This window comes from Cyrtonyx montezumae, unplaced genomic scaffold, assembly GCF_038088225.1.
Source record: "Cyrtonyx montezumae isolate F1298 unplaced genomic scaffold, pur_monq_1.0 scaffold_3, whole genome shotgun sequence".
Lineage (NCBI taxonomy): Eukaryota > Metazoa > Chordata > Aves > Galliformes > Odontophoridae > Cyrtonyx > Cyrtonyx montezumae.
This window is the reverse complement of record NW_027072034.1, coordinates 103,001,675-103,014,732: the sequence shown is the minus strand read 5'-3', so window position 1 is coordinate 103,014,732 and position 13,058 is coordinate 103,001,675. Positions and strand designations below refer to the sequence as shown.

The 13,058-nt window shown below is 43.9% G+C and overlaps 1 protein-coding gene across 1 annotated transcript; it reads left to right on the top strand.

Annotated features, from left to right (window-relative positions):
• The first annotated feature begins 1,155 nt into the window (after positions 1–1,155).
• On the top strand, positions 1,156–9,997 carry SINHCAF (SIN3-HDAC complex associated factor). The gene is made up of 6 exons (XM_065742618.1): positions 1,156–1,327; positions 1,822–1,969; positions 3,828–3,927; positions 5,205–5,331; positions 6,762–6,912; positions 7,702–9,997. Exons 2-6 carry the CDS (start codon positions 1,842–1,844, stop codon positions 7,862–7,864), a joined length of 669 nt encoding a protein of 222 aa, XP_065598690.1. The 5' UTR covers positions 1,156–1,327; positions 1,822–1,841; the 3' UTR covers positions 7,865–9,997.
• Positions 9,998–13,058: the final 3,061 nt, after the last annotated feature.

The following is a 13,058-nucleotide window of genomic DNA, read 5'->3' as shown; positions in this document are numbered from 1 at the left end:
CTGGGAGAACCTGGCTCAAGGTGAGCTTGTGCTGCAAACATGCACAAAGGAGTGTGGTGCAGAACAACCATGTGCTAACGTAGGTTGAAAGGGAAAAGAGCCTCTCCATCTTTTTCTCTCATCATCCAGTTTGTGCAAGTCCCTTACCTTCCCTCTGTGAGGGGGTTTGGGCACAATGCTATTTTTTTTTTCCTCCTTCAGATTTCTGCTGTCCTTTGCTGCCTGGGAGGGAGTTTTGGGCATATGTCTTCATCTTCCCCTGCAGGGTGGAGTTATTGCTGGAGTTAGTCCATGTTCAGGCCTGGGTGGTTGATTCATTGACTTGCTGTGATTATGCAAATATGTAAAGGGTTTTTATTGCTACATGTAGCCCCTATCCCTCAGTATGGTAAGCATGATGCTAGGTGTAGTCATTATATGAAAGCATGCAAGTCTTTCCCTTGCTCTGCTGTGGATTTGGGGACAGACCACGTGCTGCTTGCATTCCCCAGTGACTGAACTGGGTTTACTGGGGCATGGCAGTCCCTGGGCCTGTGAGGTGACCGGGAGTTCCTGCTGACCAGATTCTCCCACGTGTGGTAGAGATGCTCTCCTTGAACCAGCAGACCTCTCTATAGATGTGGTGGGGAGAGGTAGGTTTGTTTGTTTGTTTTTGTTGTTGTTAGCTTCTATGTGACTCGACCCGACCCTTTTGTTAGAGGAAGGGAGAAAACTGTTATTTGCATGGCTCTGTCTCCTTTCAGTTCTTAAAAGCAGAAGTTCTCAGCAGTGGAAGCCTGTTCTCAGGGAGTTTCCTGCCACCAGTGGGCTGTCCCCTCTGAGCAGTTTGCATGTGGTGGATGACAAGTGGCAGAGTCTTTGCTACAGGGTTGGCTGCATACCACAGTCTGTTCAAACAGAGCCTTTCTTGGAGAAGTCCCTGTGTGGCCATGATATAAATGCTCTGTGCAGGACACGTGGCCGGCAAGGCCTTTGTGAATGTCATTGCCCCACACCAGGAAAGCACCCGCTTCACTTGGTGCTGTGGGACCTTCACTTGGTGCTCTGTGGGACCTCCGTGCCTTCTGGCAGCCTCAGGCTGGGCCTGGAGGTGTGTCATACCGAGGAGCACCTTAGGATGGGGATGGGGAAACCTTTCTGAGCCTGGGCAGCAGGTGTCCTCCATCTGAGGTGCCCTTTGTCTAAGCATGTGTGGGTAAGAGCTTTTGCTGCTGTGGATTCTGCTTGCCTGGGCCTGGCTGTCAGGAGGAGCTCCCTGATGCTGTGCTCCAGACACAGGGAGGGGTGGGGGGGACTCCACCCTGCTCCTCGTAGAGTGGCTTTTCAGGTATGTCTGCCCTACAGCCTGGGGGTATGGCTGCAGCTCGTTTGAAGTGACTCCTACTTGCTTTCAGCAAGGCAGGTTTGCAGCGAGGGTGGCTGATGAAGACAGCCTGGTTGCTGTGACCTGGGGCTGGGGCGAGTTGGCACAGCTTGTACTGCAGCCTGCTCAGCTGCTGGTATGTGGTACAGCTTTCCTGTGCTGCATCTGCACCTCTGGGTTATGCTGCTGCTGTAGGCATGCCCTTGGAGAAGAACTGTGCAGCTGATGCACTTGTTGGATATTGCTTGATATTCTAGCTGTTGTTCACTCGCTCTGTAAGATAATGAAGTGTGGATTAGGTGCATCTGCTCTTTGGAAGCAATACAAGATAGATTAGGCCAGTTCTCTTAGCTGTCCCGAATTACAGCCCCGTGTTGGTTTGCCTAGTGAATCACACAGGTTTTGATTTCAGTATCTAAAAAGTGGTAAGTAACACCAGTTCCTGTTTGTTTCAGCAGGCTACAGCTGGGAGGAAAAGATGTTTGGCTTTCACAAACCGAAGATGTACCGGAGTATAGAGGGCTGCTGTATTTGCAGAGCTAAGTCTTCCAGCTCTCGTTTCACTGACAGTAAACGCTATGAAAAGGATTTCCAGAACTGTTTTGGGTAAGACTCTTCCTTCAGTCACCTCTGCATCGGTCAGGGTATTGGTCTCTGAGCCACACAACTGGTGGGCTGTCAGATGAGGATGGCTTGGGTAAATGATGGGGAAGGCCCCAGCCTCCTCACAGCTGTCTCACTGTGGGACTCGTTCCTCTGCTGCTGTGTGCGGCACTGCTGGGTTCTCAGTCTACTGGCTTTTCCTGAGAGCTGTGATAGATAACAGCATTGAAGGCTCAGGCCAATTCCTTCTCACCCTCACTGCACGTACAGAGACTTAGTCATGTTCATTAGAGGTGTAAATCCCTGCACAACGTGGAAGGCAGTGCGGATCTGTGGAGGCTCTTGGTCATTCTGGAGGTTTGAGGACATTAGATGAAGCTTGTACCTTGTTTGGCCTATTGGTGCTGTTGTTCAGATAAGGCTTATTGATATGCTATTAGAACTTGTCATTGGAGACCACTCTGAAGAGTGTGAATTAATTAATCAGCTTTCCAATTAATCAGAGTTGCTTCTAATATTGTTTGGAAGCACGAGTATGAAAAACTAAATAGCAGTGATTTCTTGTACTAACTGCTGGGGCCCTTTAACATTTTGAAACTTTGCTTTTGTCTAAATATGTGTCACTGAATTGTCAACAAGAAGGTAGATTCTTCTCATTACCTCACTAAAATTTCAAAATAAATGACTTCTGCTGTCTGTGCTGTAGTTTTCCATGAAATTATTTTCACAGGAGAAGTACATAGTTGATATCTTCAGGTTCTTTCCTTCCAGTCTTATTGGATTGACTCAAGATTTTAGGCCTAAGGTGAACTTAGATATGCTGTTTAAAAACTGTGCTTTTTATTGGTATTGCTTCTTTTGTCTCAAGTGTTTAACTTCGCCTGTGCAACTCTTTGCAGTCTCTTTGAATCTTTTTTGTCTCTTTCCTTCTTCTCCCCCACCTCCTCTTTCTGGGAATGCTCCTTTCAAGTCTGGTTTTATAGTGCTTTGTATTGACCATGGATTTTTGTTCATAAATCTGATGCTGACAGTTTTTGCTGTCGTATTTCTTGTCTGCTGTCCTTGACAGTGGAAAGATATGAAGGCCCACTGCTTTTTTTTTTTATAAATAGCAGTAAAGAAGCTTGCAGAATACTGCGGCTTTCGGTCTTGTGCTATCTGAAATATGTTTGCCAAGGTGAAAAATGCAGTCTTAACTCTGAACAAATAAGGGCTTATCTCAGCCTGCTCCATTCATCTCTACATGCTTCAAAGTCCTCTTACTTAAATAGCTGGAAAACCTGACTGTGTGGCTTCTGTTAGTGTGGATTAGCTGTAGAGATGATTTCTGAAGAAAGCTTGTTAGAAGGAAGCAAGTAGTGCTGTCATTCCAGTGACTACTGTTTCTGAAACTCTATCCTGCGTGTATGGAGCAGAGTGTTGGATGGTATTTGTTACTCATCCTTGAAACTCTGTGAGAAAGCTAAGAGCTGAATAAGCTTTTGTCAGATCTCAGAGTTTTGTTTCCCCACTTACGCTCAAGGAATAGGATTATTCCCCCTCTCTCTCTCCAATCAAATCAATCCAATCACTGAAGCTGTGGTTTAAAAGAAAACAAGGCAAACAAAACATTTAACAACAGAAGGTAATGGGTTTTTTTAGCTTCCTCCTGGCAGCAAATTACAGTGCCTTTTATTTTCACGTGGAATAATGTTTTTCTGACAGTGGGACCTGGTCTTCAAATGGTACTGATGGAGCACCCCAGATTGTCATCCCTGAAGATCAGAATTTGAGAACCCTTTTCTTCGTGCTTTCTAACTGTTATCACATTATTGTTTTGATTAGTTGTTATAAAGTGATTTTTGCTTTTTGTTTTTACCAGGCTCCATGAGGCCCGCTCAGGAGACATCTGCAATGCCTGTGTGCTCTTGGTGAAAAGATGGAAAAAATTGCCAGCGGGATCAAAAAAAAACTGGAATCATGTTAGTCGATTTATCTATTTCTCCCCAGCCTCAAAACTAACTTGTCTTCTACTTCACTCCATCCTACATTGGAGGGGAGGCATTAGAAAGGGTTTAAGGGTTGCTGTTTCCCATGCGCTTTCCCTTCCTACCCCAGCATTTCTAAAACTTGCATGGAGTATTTCCTATCTTTCTTGGACTTATGTGCAAATTGAGATTGTGCAAGCCATGGATGGAGTCGCAGACTAACCTACCTTGTAATTCCTTGTTTTCACAAGCTCATAACTTTGTCCAGAAGTCTCTTACGACACTCAAAGCATTATGCATTTGGCCTCTGTCCAAAATTGGTTGCTTTTTAATAGCTTGAACAAGCAAGGTGACTTGCTCGAGTAACGCACAAATCAGTGTGGCTTAATCAGATAATTAAAGACTAATATCTTGCAGCTATTCCTATTCATATGTTCTTTTTTGATCCGTCTAATTTAGTTTGGGCCTAGGGCTGGTAAGATGATCAGGATTTTTTGTGTATGTAAATATTTAAAAAGGAAGCTTTAGTGTGAAAACAGGATCCAGAACTATGATTGTTACTAGCACTAACTTTATTCAGAAGTTGAATTAATGATATAAAGCAAACAAAAAACAACGAGCTCTAGGGCATATGCTTAGCTGTCTCTCTCTTGATTGAGCCTCTATAGGTGTAAACAACAGTTGCCTACTAAATTGAATCTGTCAAAATATGAAGAAGGTCTAAGTTTAGCTGAATGTGGTTTTGAAATTGTACTGCCTTCTTTTCCTATAGACTCAGCCTCTTAGAAACCAGACTTTAAGTGTAAGTGCATAGAACTACCCTGATTTAACTAGACTGTTGCTGAGTGTCACTACCTCAGCCTGGAACGAGGTTGTAGTAAGATGGGGTTGGTCTCTTCTTCCAGGTAACAGCCTTTGGACAAGAGGAAATGGCTTTAAGTTGTGACAGGGTAGGATGAGGTTGTTGGATACTGGGAAACATTTACTCTCAGAGATACTGGTGAGGTGCTGCAACAGGCTGACCAGGAAGGTGGTGGGGTGGTGGACTCACCATCCCTGGAGGTGTTCAGGAGCTGTATGGATGTGGCACTGAGGGATGTGATCAGTGGGCTTGGTGGGGATGTGTTGAGGATTTGACTAGATGATCTTAGCGGTCTTTTCCAACCTTGATGATTCTATGAGCACCTTCAGCTAAATCAGTGCAGGCGTATTGACAAAGGCAGTATCTGGGCATAATTCAGGGCACTATGTATGCATTTTCTGTGTTGCAGGTGGTAGATGCTAGGGCTGGACCCAGTCTGAAAACGACACTGAAGCCAAAGAAAATGAAAACTCTCTCTGGAAGCAGAATAAAGAGCAATCAAATCAGCAAGCTGCAGAAAGAATTCAAGCGGCATAGTAAGTAGATCCAAACAGATTTTGAGTATAGACTTTGGCTTTCCCTGAAATAGCTTACTGCTGAGTGACCACTCTGAGTCACTTCGGGATTCTGTTGTGCACTCACACCTTTAGGTGTTCTCTGTTCCTGTAACCTCTTGTTCTCAATGTGCCTGGGGAGGGGGTGGAATGAAAGGGAAGACTTTGTGTGTGGGATGAGTGTCTTAAGGGAGGAGGTTGGTTGTGTCAGGTGGAGAAGTGGCATGGGAGAGGTTAGCAGGGCTGGAAGGAGTAAGCAATTGTAGCTTATATCCCATGCTGAAATGATGTGTCTCTTGGAAGAACCTGGGCAAAGCCTTCAGTGAAGTTAAAAGAGATTTCCCCCTGTTCTCATTAATTCTCATTAACATGCTATGATAGTTTTCAGCTCTCTCTTCTCAAGAAAGACTGCTCTGCTGTTACCACTATCAGTCTTCCTTCCGTGTAGATTTTCAACCTAGGCTTTCTACTTAGTCTGTGTTCTGCCCCCCATTGTATGCACACACTCCTTAAGTTCCTGCCATGTTCCTCTGTACAGTTTCCTTACACCTTACTCTGTCAGTCTTGGTGATTTCTTTCTACTAGCACTTAGGCTCTCAAATAGATATGGAATCATATCTTCCCAACAAAGCCATCTGTCAGTAATGCTCTAAATATATGTCAGCAATCTAGTTGTTTTTTTTATCTAAAACTTCTCAGCTTCTGAACTGTTGCTGTCTTGGTCTTGTCTCTATTTTCCATCATTCTACCTAACCTGAAGGAAGTGCTCTCTGAAGAACCAGTGAAGGCTCTGACCCAAGGAGCTTTTATCTACTCATCCAATGTGCTGCAGTTAATTCTTATTGTGTTACTTTAGGTGGATGATTAGAAAGCAAGCTAGCAGTGCCTCTATTTACATGTGCATCTGCATACCTGAAGTTCATCGCTGTAGTTTTGCCCCAGCAAGAGCTTTATACTACCTAATCCATTGCACTAATTGGAAGAGCTTTGCAGGATTTTAAACTAATGAGTAAGAAAGGAGATTTGCAATGGAGGGCTGGATCTGAAGCAAAGATCCTGACCAACTTTAACAATGTTTCAGTGATTACAAAGAGGAAACGGGATAGTGTCTAAAGCATAGCATGCTGCACAGGCTGCATTTGAGAGCTATGGACTCTGACCCTGAACTTCTTTGCAGTCCTTCACACTCAGAGACCTGCTCCAGTCTCCCAGGTGATGACAGATGTTCTTTCAAGGATCTTTTGAAGTGGGCAGGGGCAAGTGTGAATGTAATGGTTTACTATTAGACTTCTCTTGATAATTATGGAAGTCTTTCTTTCTGGTTCCCATCTTCATGTAACCTTTTGAAGTGAGGAAAAGGATGAGTTGCTGCTTGTCCTAATTCTTGCATTTATTTTCCTCCCCTCCTGCAGATTCTGATGCCCACAGCACCACTTCAAGTGCCTCCCCAGCTCAATCTCCCTGCTACAGCAACCAGTCTGACGAGGGCTCTGACACAGAGATGAGTGCTGGGTCCAGCAGAACACCAGTTTTTTCCTTTCTAGATCTCACATACTGGAAAAGGTAAAATGGAACAGAAGATGTACTCTGTATGGACAGCAGATAGTTTTCTGTTCAGTGATGAAGGCTGCTTCCTCAGGAGCTTGCAGGGGGTTGCTGCTGCTGAATTTGTATTAGAGATAGTTACTGAGTATTCTACAGTGTCTATCTTGTATTGGGAAGGAACACTATGTGTTCCAAGACTTTCCCCTATCTGCATCCAGTTCCTAAACACTAACGTGCAATTTGGAGTAACAAATAATATGTTGAGTCACTGTCTTGTCTTAAATGGTGCTCTATGGATGCAGTGTTACCACGTATAGGTTACTCTTGACAGCAGAACTTAGCATTAAGTTTGTTTGGCCTATGATGGTGGTCATTTAAAAACAATTGAGAGAAAAAGCACAAGGTTTTTCTTAGAGCTGATGGGTTTGTTTCATTATGTGTTGTAACGCACTAATCATTTGTGTAGTTAATTGCTGTATTGAAATCATAGTGAATTTGCTGCCTCCTCTAAAATAGTGTTTTTAAATGTATTGTTGTCAAGGTTAGTTTAGCCTAGATAGCCCTGTATCTGAAATTTCTCTGGGAAGCAAAATGGGGGACTTAATTTTGTAAGTAATTAATTCTGTAATTTTGGTCTTTTTGTGTTTTGTTTTGTTTTTCCTTTCTCAAAGTGATATTGTGGATTTAGACATTGATTTGCTTTCTCTCTCTGGACAGCCTTGTCCTTCCTATCATAGCCAAACAGTGTTGGGGCTCAAGGAATCAGCGTGGCAAACTATCAGCATCTCTTCTTGCTATTTCTTTCAGGCAAAAGGTCTGCTGTGGAATTATTTACAAAGGGCGTTTTGGGGAAGTCCTCATAGACACTCATCTCTTCAAACCTTGCTGTAGCAATAAAAAGTCTGCCACTGAGAAGCCAGAACAAGAAGGACCACAATCTCCAGCAATCTCCACCCAAGAGGAGTGGTGACTTCCTTGGAGAGCTGCAGACAGTTAAACAGATCCTCTTATTCTCTGGAAAAATACTAGAAAAGTGACTCTGTTCACATTGGACACCTGCTATGCTGCCAAAAGACTATTGCCTAGAATTGTTTTGGGTTTTACTGCTACAATTCCACAAACTCTGAAGCTAGTTTGTATCCATTCAGAAAGACTGTACATAATATTTAAGATGCTATGAAACACTTAGCCAAGCTGAATGCTGCTGCAAGGTTGTCCCTCTGATCTTTCCCTCCCACTCCCTTCACAAGTGAACTTGAGGATGGGGTTTTGTATATTACAGTGTATGTAGTTCATCTTTCTGTACTGAAAGAAGCGGTGGTTGTAAGGGTTTTTTTTAAGTTGGTTGGTAGCCTCCCTTAAATCCCTAAGAAAATATTTCATTCTTAAACATGTATGAGATGAACTAATACATACAAATGTTGTCACCTCTCTAGTTGTATTAAATATATTTTGATGGTGTGAAGATCTCACCCTATACTACTGACGTTGTAAGAAAGATAGATATGTGACAGACTGTTAACTGCAGACATCTCTACTGTAAGTGATAGTTATCTGAAAAAGCTCCCAACAACAGATGCTCTTAGGGAAGGGGTAGAAGCACTTTCCTTCCCATCTAGGAAGGGAGGAGGAGGACTTGCCTAAGAACTGAACACAGTGAAATAGATGGGAGACCTTATATATATTTTAAACCTAGCAGCAGACACTCTGGGCTTTGTGTAGTAACTGACCGGTGATTAGAGGAGGACCAAGAAAACAACCCAGTGCCTGAGTTAGGTGTAGACGATGGCCAAAACCAGATAACTGCTATATCTCTTGGCCCAGTGCAGCTAAAATGTGACCACAAAACATCTTGCTGATTTCAGGCTTGACATAGGACCAAGCCGCTTGCTTAGCAAGTTAGGCTCAGGTCCGGGGACACAATCTGATTCCAGCCTCTGGTTTGGATTCACAGTGCCTGTTGTGGTGCTCCACAGCTTCTCACCAGCAGACCAGGGCTTTTGTGAATATTGGACTTCTGTTAGGATTGGTGCTGTGCTGTATAGAGGCAGCTCTGTTTGCATACGTGATCAAAAGATAGTGTTTCCTCCACAGATTCCCAGCTGAACTTGTGTGCAAACCAGCGCAATGTTCCTTCAAACTTCACTTTGCCTTTAGGGTGAAAGCAGCTTCCTGGAGGAGTGTGCTGCAGTTTTAGTTCCCTATTGATTCATGTTCCTTTATGAAGGTTTAATTTGTGTAACTTGGGAATTAAGCTTTGTTTGTTTGCTTTGGGGGGAGGGAAGGGATTCTTTTTACTCTTTTGGGATGTTCTGCAATGGATGCTACAAGCTTTCCTTTTTGTGTGAGTCATCGGTATAAACTTTGGTGGGTAGGGCTTAGGACCGGATTTCTGTGTAATCTCACTTCCTGAAATGGGAATAGTTAGCAAATGAAAATATAGGTAGGAAAGGATATGCAGGATTTAAGAGGAGCCTCCACCCTCAAAGCTGTTTTTTTTTTTTTTATCCCTTCCCTGTACTGTTGGATAGCCTAGCCTCTGAGGAGAGGACATCAGAAGAAGGCTTTGGCTTAAAACAACTTTACATCTCGTAGCTTTCATTGCTCTTTTATTGTGTTGGCTTTTTTTTTTCCCAAATTCTGAGATTCTGAAGGGAAGACAAAGCTACATGCCTTGCTTTTCATCTGCAACCAAATGAGTGGATGCTTGTATAACTGCCTGACTAGGTTGGTCATGTCTGATAAGGGCAAGAGTATTAGCTGTTTTTGCAGACACCTGCTTTTATTGGAGTTCGTGTTTTCAGCATCAGTAATACTGTACACCTGAGGCTGCAGTATTGATGGTAGGTTGTGCTCTGATACGGATCATCTCTTCTGTATTTATTTATTTATTGCTAGATTTCAACTGCCAACTACTTCCCCCACTCCCTTCCACCTTTTCCATTCCTGGTAGTAATGCAGAATGAACTGTAAGTAGTCATGCACTTTGTATTAATGTATTAGAAATCTACGGAACCTGTTTTGTACTTTTATACTGTTCAGACACTTGTAATCCAGACTTTTTTTACTAGGGTAATGAATAAATTTAGTCTTATTTAGAAAATTGAACTCCTGTTTGTTTAACTGTCTGCTTAATTAAGCTTAGTGTTTGAACCAACCCATGCATCTATTTGTCTATTTGAACAAAGCTTCAAAGCTTTCTTTTTTGGAGGAGAGGAGAGACACAACTCTTTTTTGTAACAAGTCATTGTTTCATTTAGGAAGGGGAGCTGAGCTGGGGAAGGATACAGTGCTCATTGTGGCGGATAGCTGCCTCGGCAGAATTCTCCAGCTGTCCCTGAGCACTGTGCTGTGTAACAGCCGTTCCTTTTCTGGAAATGGGTGGTGCTGCCTGGTGTTCTCGAGGGCCTTGCTGTCTGACAGCTCACCGGCATCCAGTGAAGCCAGTGGAAACGGCGGCATTCATAGTAAAGTGCTGACTGCGTGTGGGAACGTCCCTCTCCAGATCCATCTGAGGCACTGGAAGAAGCGAGTGCTCCTGTGCTGAAGCTGGATGGGGCCTGTGGTGTTTCTTCCCACGACAGGCGGAGTCAGCTGGATGGGCTCCAGCAGTCTGGAGGGAGCATGGTCTAAGGCAGGAGCTGGCAGGGAGCAACGGTGTCTAGAAGATGAGTCTGTTCCCTGACAATGGAGAAAGCCTTAAGCTCAGTGGTGTACTTCAAGAGATTATTCTGGACTTCAGTAAAGAAACTCTTGATTTATTCCTGATGATATGCTGGCTTTTTAAATTAAGCAAAATGATATCCAGAGGTTAATGTAGGAAACAAGTAGTTGCAGTGGAAGCTCTGCACAGGCTGTGACTGCACTAGCATGTTTAGTGCAGCGCTGTCTTTTGGACGCTGTTTTTTGGAAGTTTCTCTGTGCTGCTGAGTCTGTAACCCGCCTTCTGAGTTGATGACGGTCTAAAGTTGTACGAGAATTTAGTTTTGGTTAAAAAAAAAAAAAAGAAAAAGGGAGGTTCCTCCTCCATGTCCTTCACAGCAGGTAACGTTTGGGCTGTGCAGGTGAAGGCTGTGAGGAGCTAGCGCGGGGGCGGGCAGAGGCGGCGTGCAGATGGCGCCTCCCGCCGCCAGGGGGCGCCCTCACCGCCTGCGGGTGCCCTGGGAATGGCCCCGCTCGGGGACTGATGCTTGTCCATAGCAGGGATGGGAGCGGGAGGGCAGCTTGAGGCAGAAGGCTGACTTGAAAGTATTTGAAGGTGAGGGAGATACCATTTTGTATAGAAACTGAGATGTCTGTTGTTAGATGCCTTCCTTCAGGGAGGCTCGTTTAACCGTGTTCCACTCTGTGGAGGGTAGAATTCCCACAGTGCCCTCTCACTCACCCACAGGTAAGCTGTCCCAGAGGTTGGTGCCACTACAGCACCTTTTGTCTTTTGGCTACCATCTGGTTTTTAAAGTGCATGAGACGACAGACAGAAGGCAGGATATGGAGACTTTTATTTTTCCTGAAATTTGAGAGACCAGAGGAACTATTAAAATAACAATAATAAAGCTCACATTTGAGAGTTATCATCTAAAATGCCTGAACTGTAGTAAAACTTCTTCCTTGCTGCCTTTATGTGTACCTAGAAGGGAAGGAAAAAATAAGAATATGGAAGCCTTAGCTTTCATTAAGCTAATACCTTCATTAAAGACTTCTCTAATGTTTCCATGTGAACTCTTATTTTCAGATTACCGAACTCAGCCATAAATTCCCCTCTGTGCTGATGCCAGGCACTTAAGGTCTCAGACCATCAGTGCTCCAGTCAATCAGATCTCTGGTTAAAGCAGAGTCCTAAAATCCTCCTCCATATTCTAATTTGGATTTGCATTTTTTTTTTCCCTTAAGTCTTTGTGCTATAAAATACATGGAGTGGTTGAATGAAATTGTTTGTGATGTGCAGGCTCTGCAGGTTTGCAAATTAAATGCAAATGAACAGACAGCATATTTAATTTGGTTCTTTTTGCCTTAAAGCAGACCTGATCCTGATGGGGGCTGAGGACATTCAGCTTCTTGCTTTGAAGAATGTAGGAAAGCTTCCATAGTAGGGGAAGAGGCAGATGTCAGTGCAGGGTAGCACCAGAAAGCCACTGAGCAGCTATGAAACAAACATTTCATGAGCAGGAAGAAAAGGATAATGTTTGCAGCCAGGCGAAAATCCATCCCAAGCCAGGGCTTGCACATGTTCACAGCTAGAGATTAACCTTTACTGGCAGCAAATTCTTCTATTTGCTTCCCTCAGAAGCTTGTAGTGAGGTGTCGGCTGTGTGCCAAAAGAACAAGGGCCACGTTCAAGAGGTTTGGTTGCCTTGCTAAGGATCTAAGAGTGCTGTCTTTAGATAAACAAATTTTATTTGTATTTCCTTGTAGTGCTTCATTTACATTCATCTCACCTTGGTTACCATTATCTGAAGAAGGCAATTGTAGAGGATTTGGTGCCCTTCTGCCAGGTCTGTTCCCTAACGTTTGGAATGAATATCAGCACAGGACCAATAGTAGTCAGCAATGCTGCAACTCATGAGTATTTCACCTTCTGCCACCCCGGGCTTAATTGCTCTCTGATGACTCTGCAGATCTCACTTAGTTTGGCTCTCTGCATTCATGTGCCCCTAAAGAGCCCAGAGATCATTTTTCTGTCACAAAGGGAGCTAAAAAGGGACCATGACTTCTTCCTCACCTGCAACCATGAGGGAAACTGATCTTACACCCACGTACTGCCTTTTTTTAGCTTATTTTAGTGAGCTTATTTTTGTGAGAGTGCACGTCAGGCCATAAATCAGGAGCTGGGCTTTGCTGCTGCATTGAGGGGCTCTGGCATCCTTCATTCCCCACTGAGCTGCCAATATGCTTTCTGTGATTTGTATCTTCTAGAAGTGATAGTGTAGGGCATGCAGGAGGTATGCATGGCATCTGTCATTTGTGGAGCCCACTAAGTATCAAGGGCCAAATCCTGGTCACAATGCAGGAGTCAGAAGAGCTTGTTCTCTGCACTGGGGATAGATACAACTCAAATGGCTGCGTCAAGTCACCCTGGAAAGGAAAACAGTGAAATCTGGTTGTGCTGTACCCTAGCTCTCCCTCTTTCTCTTTCGTCTTTTCAAATCTTAGGAGTAAATGGAAAC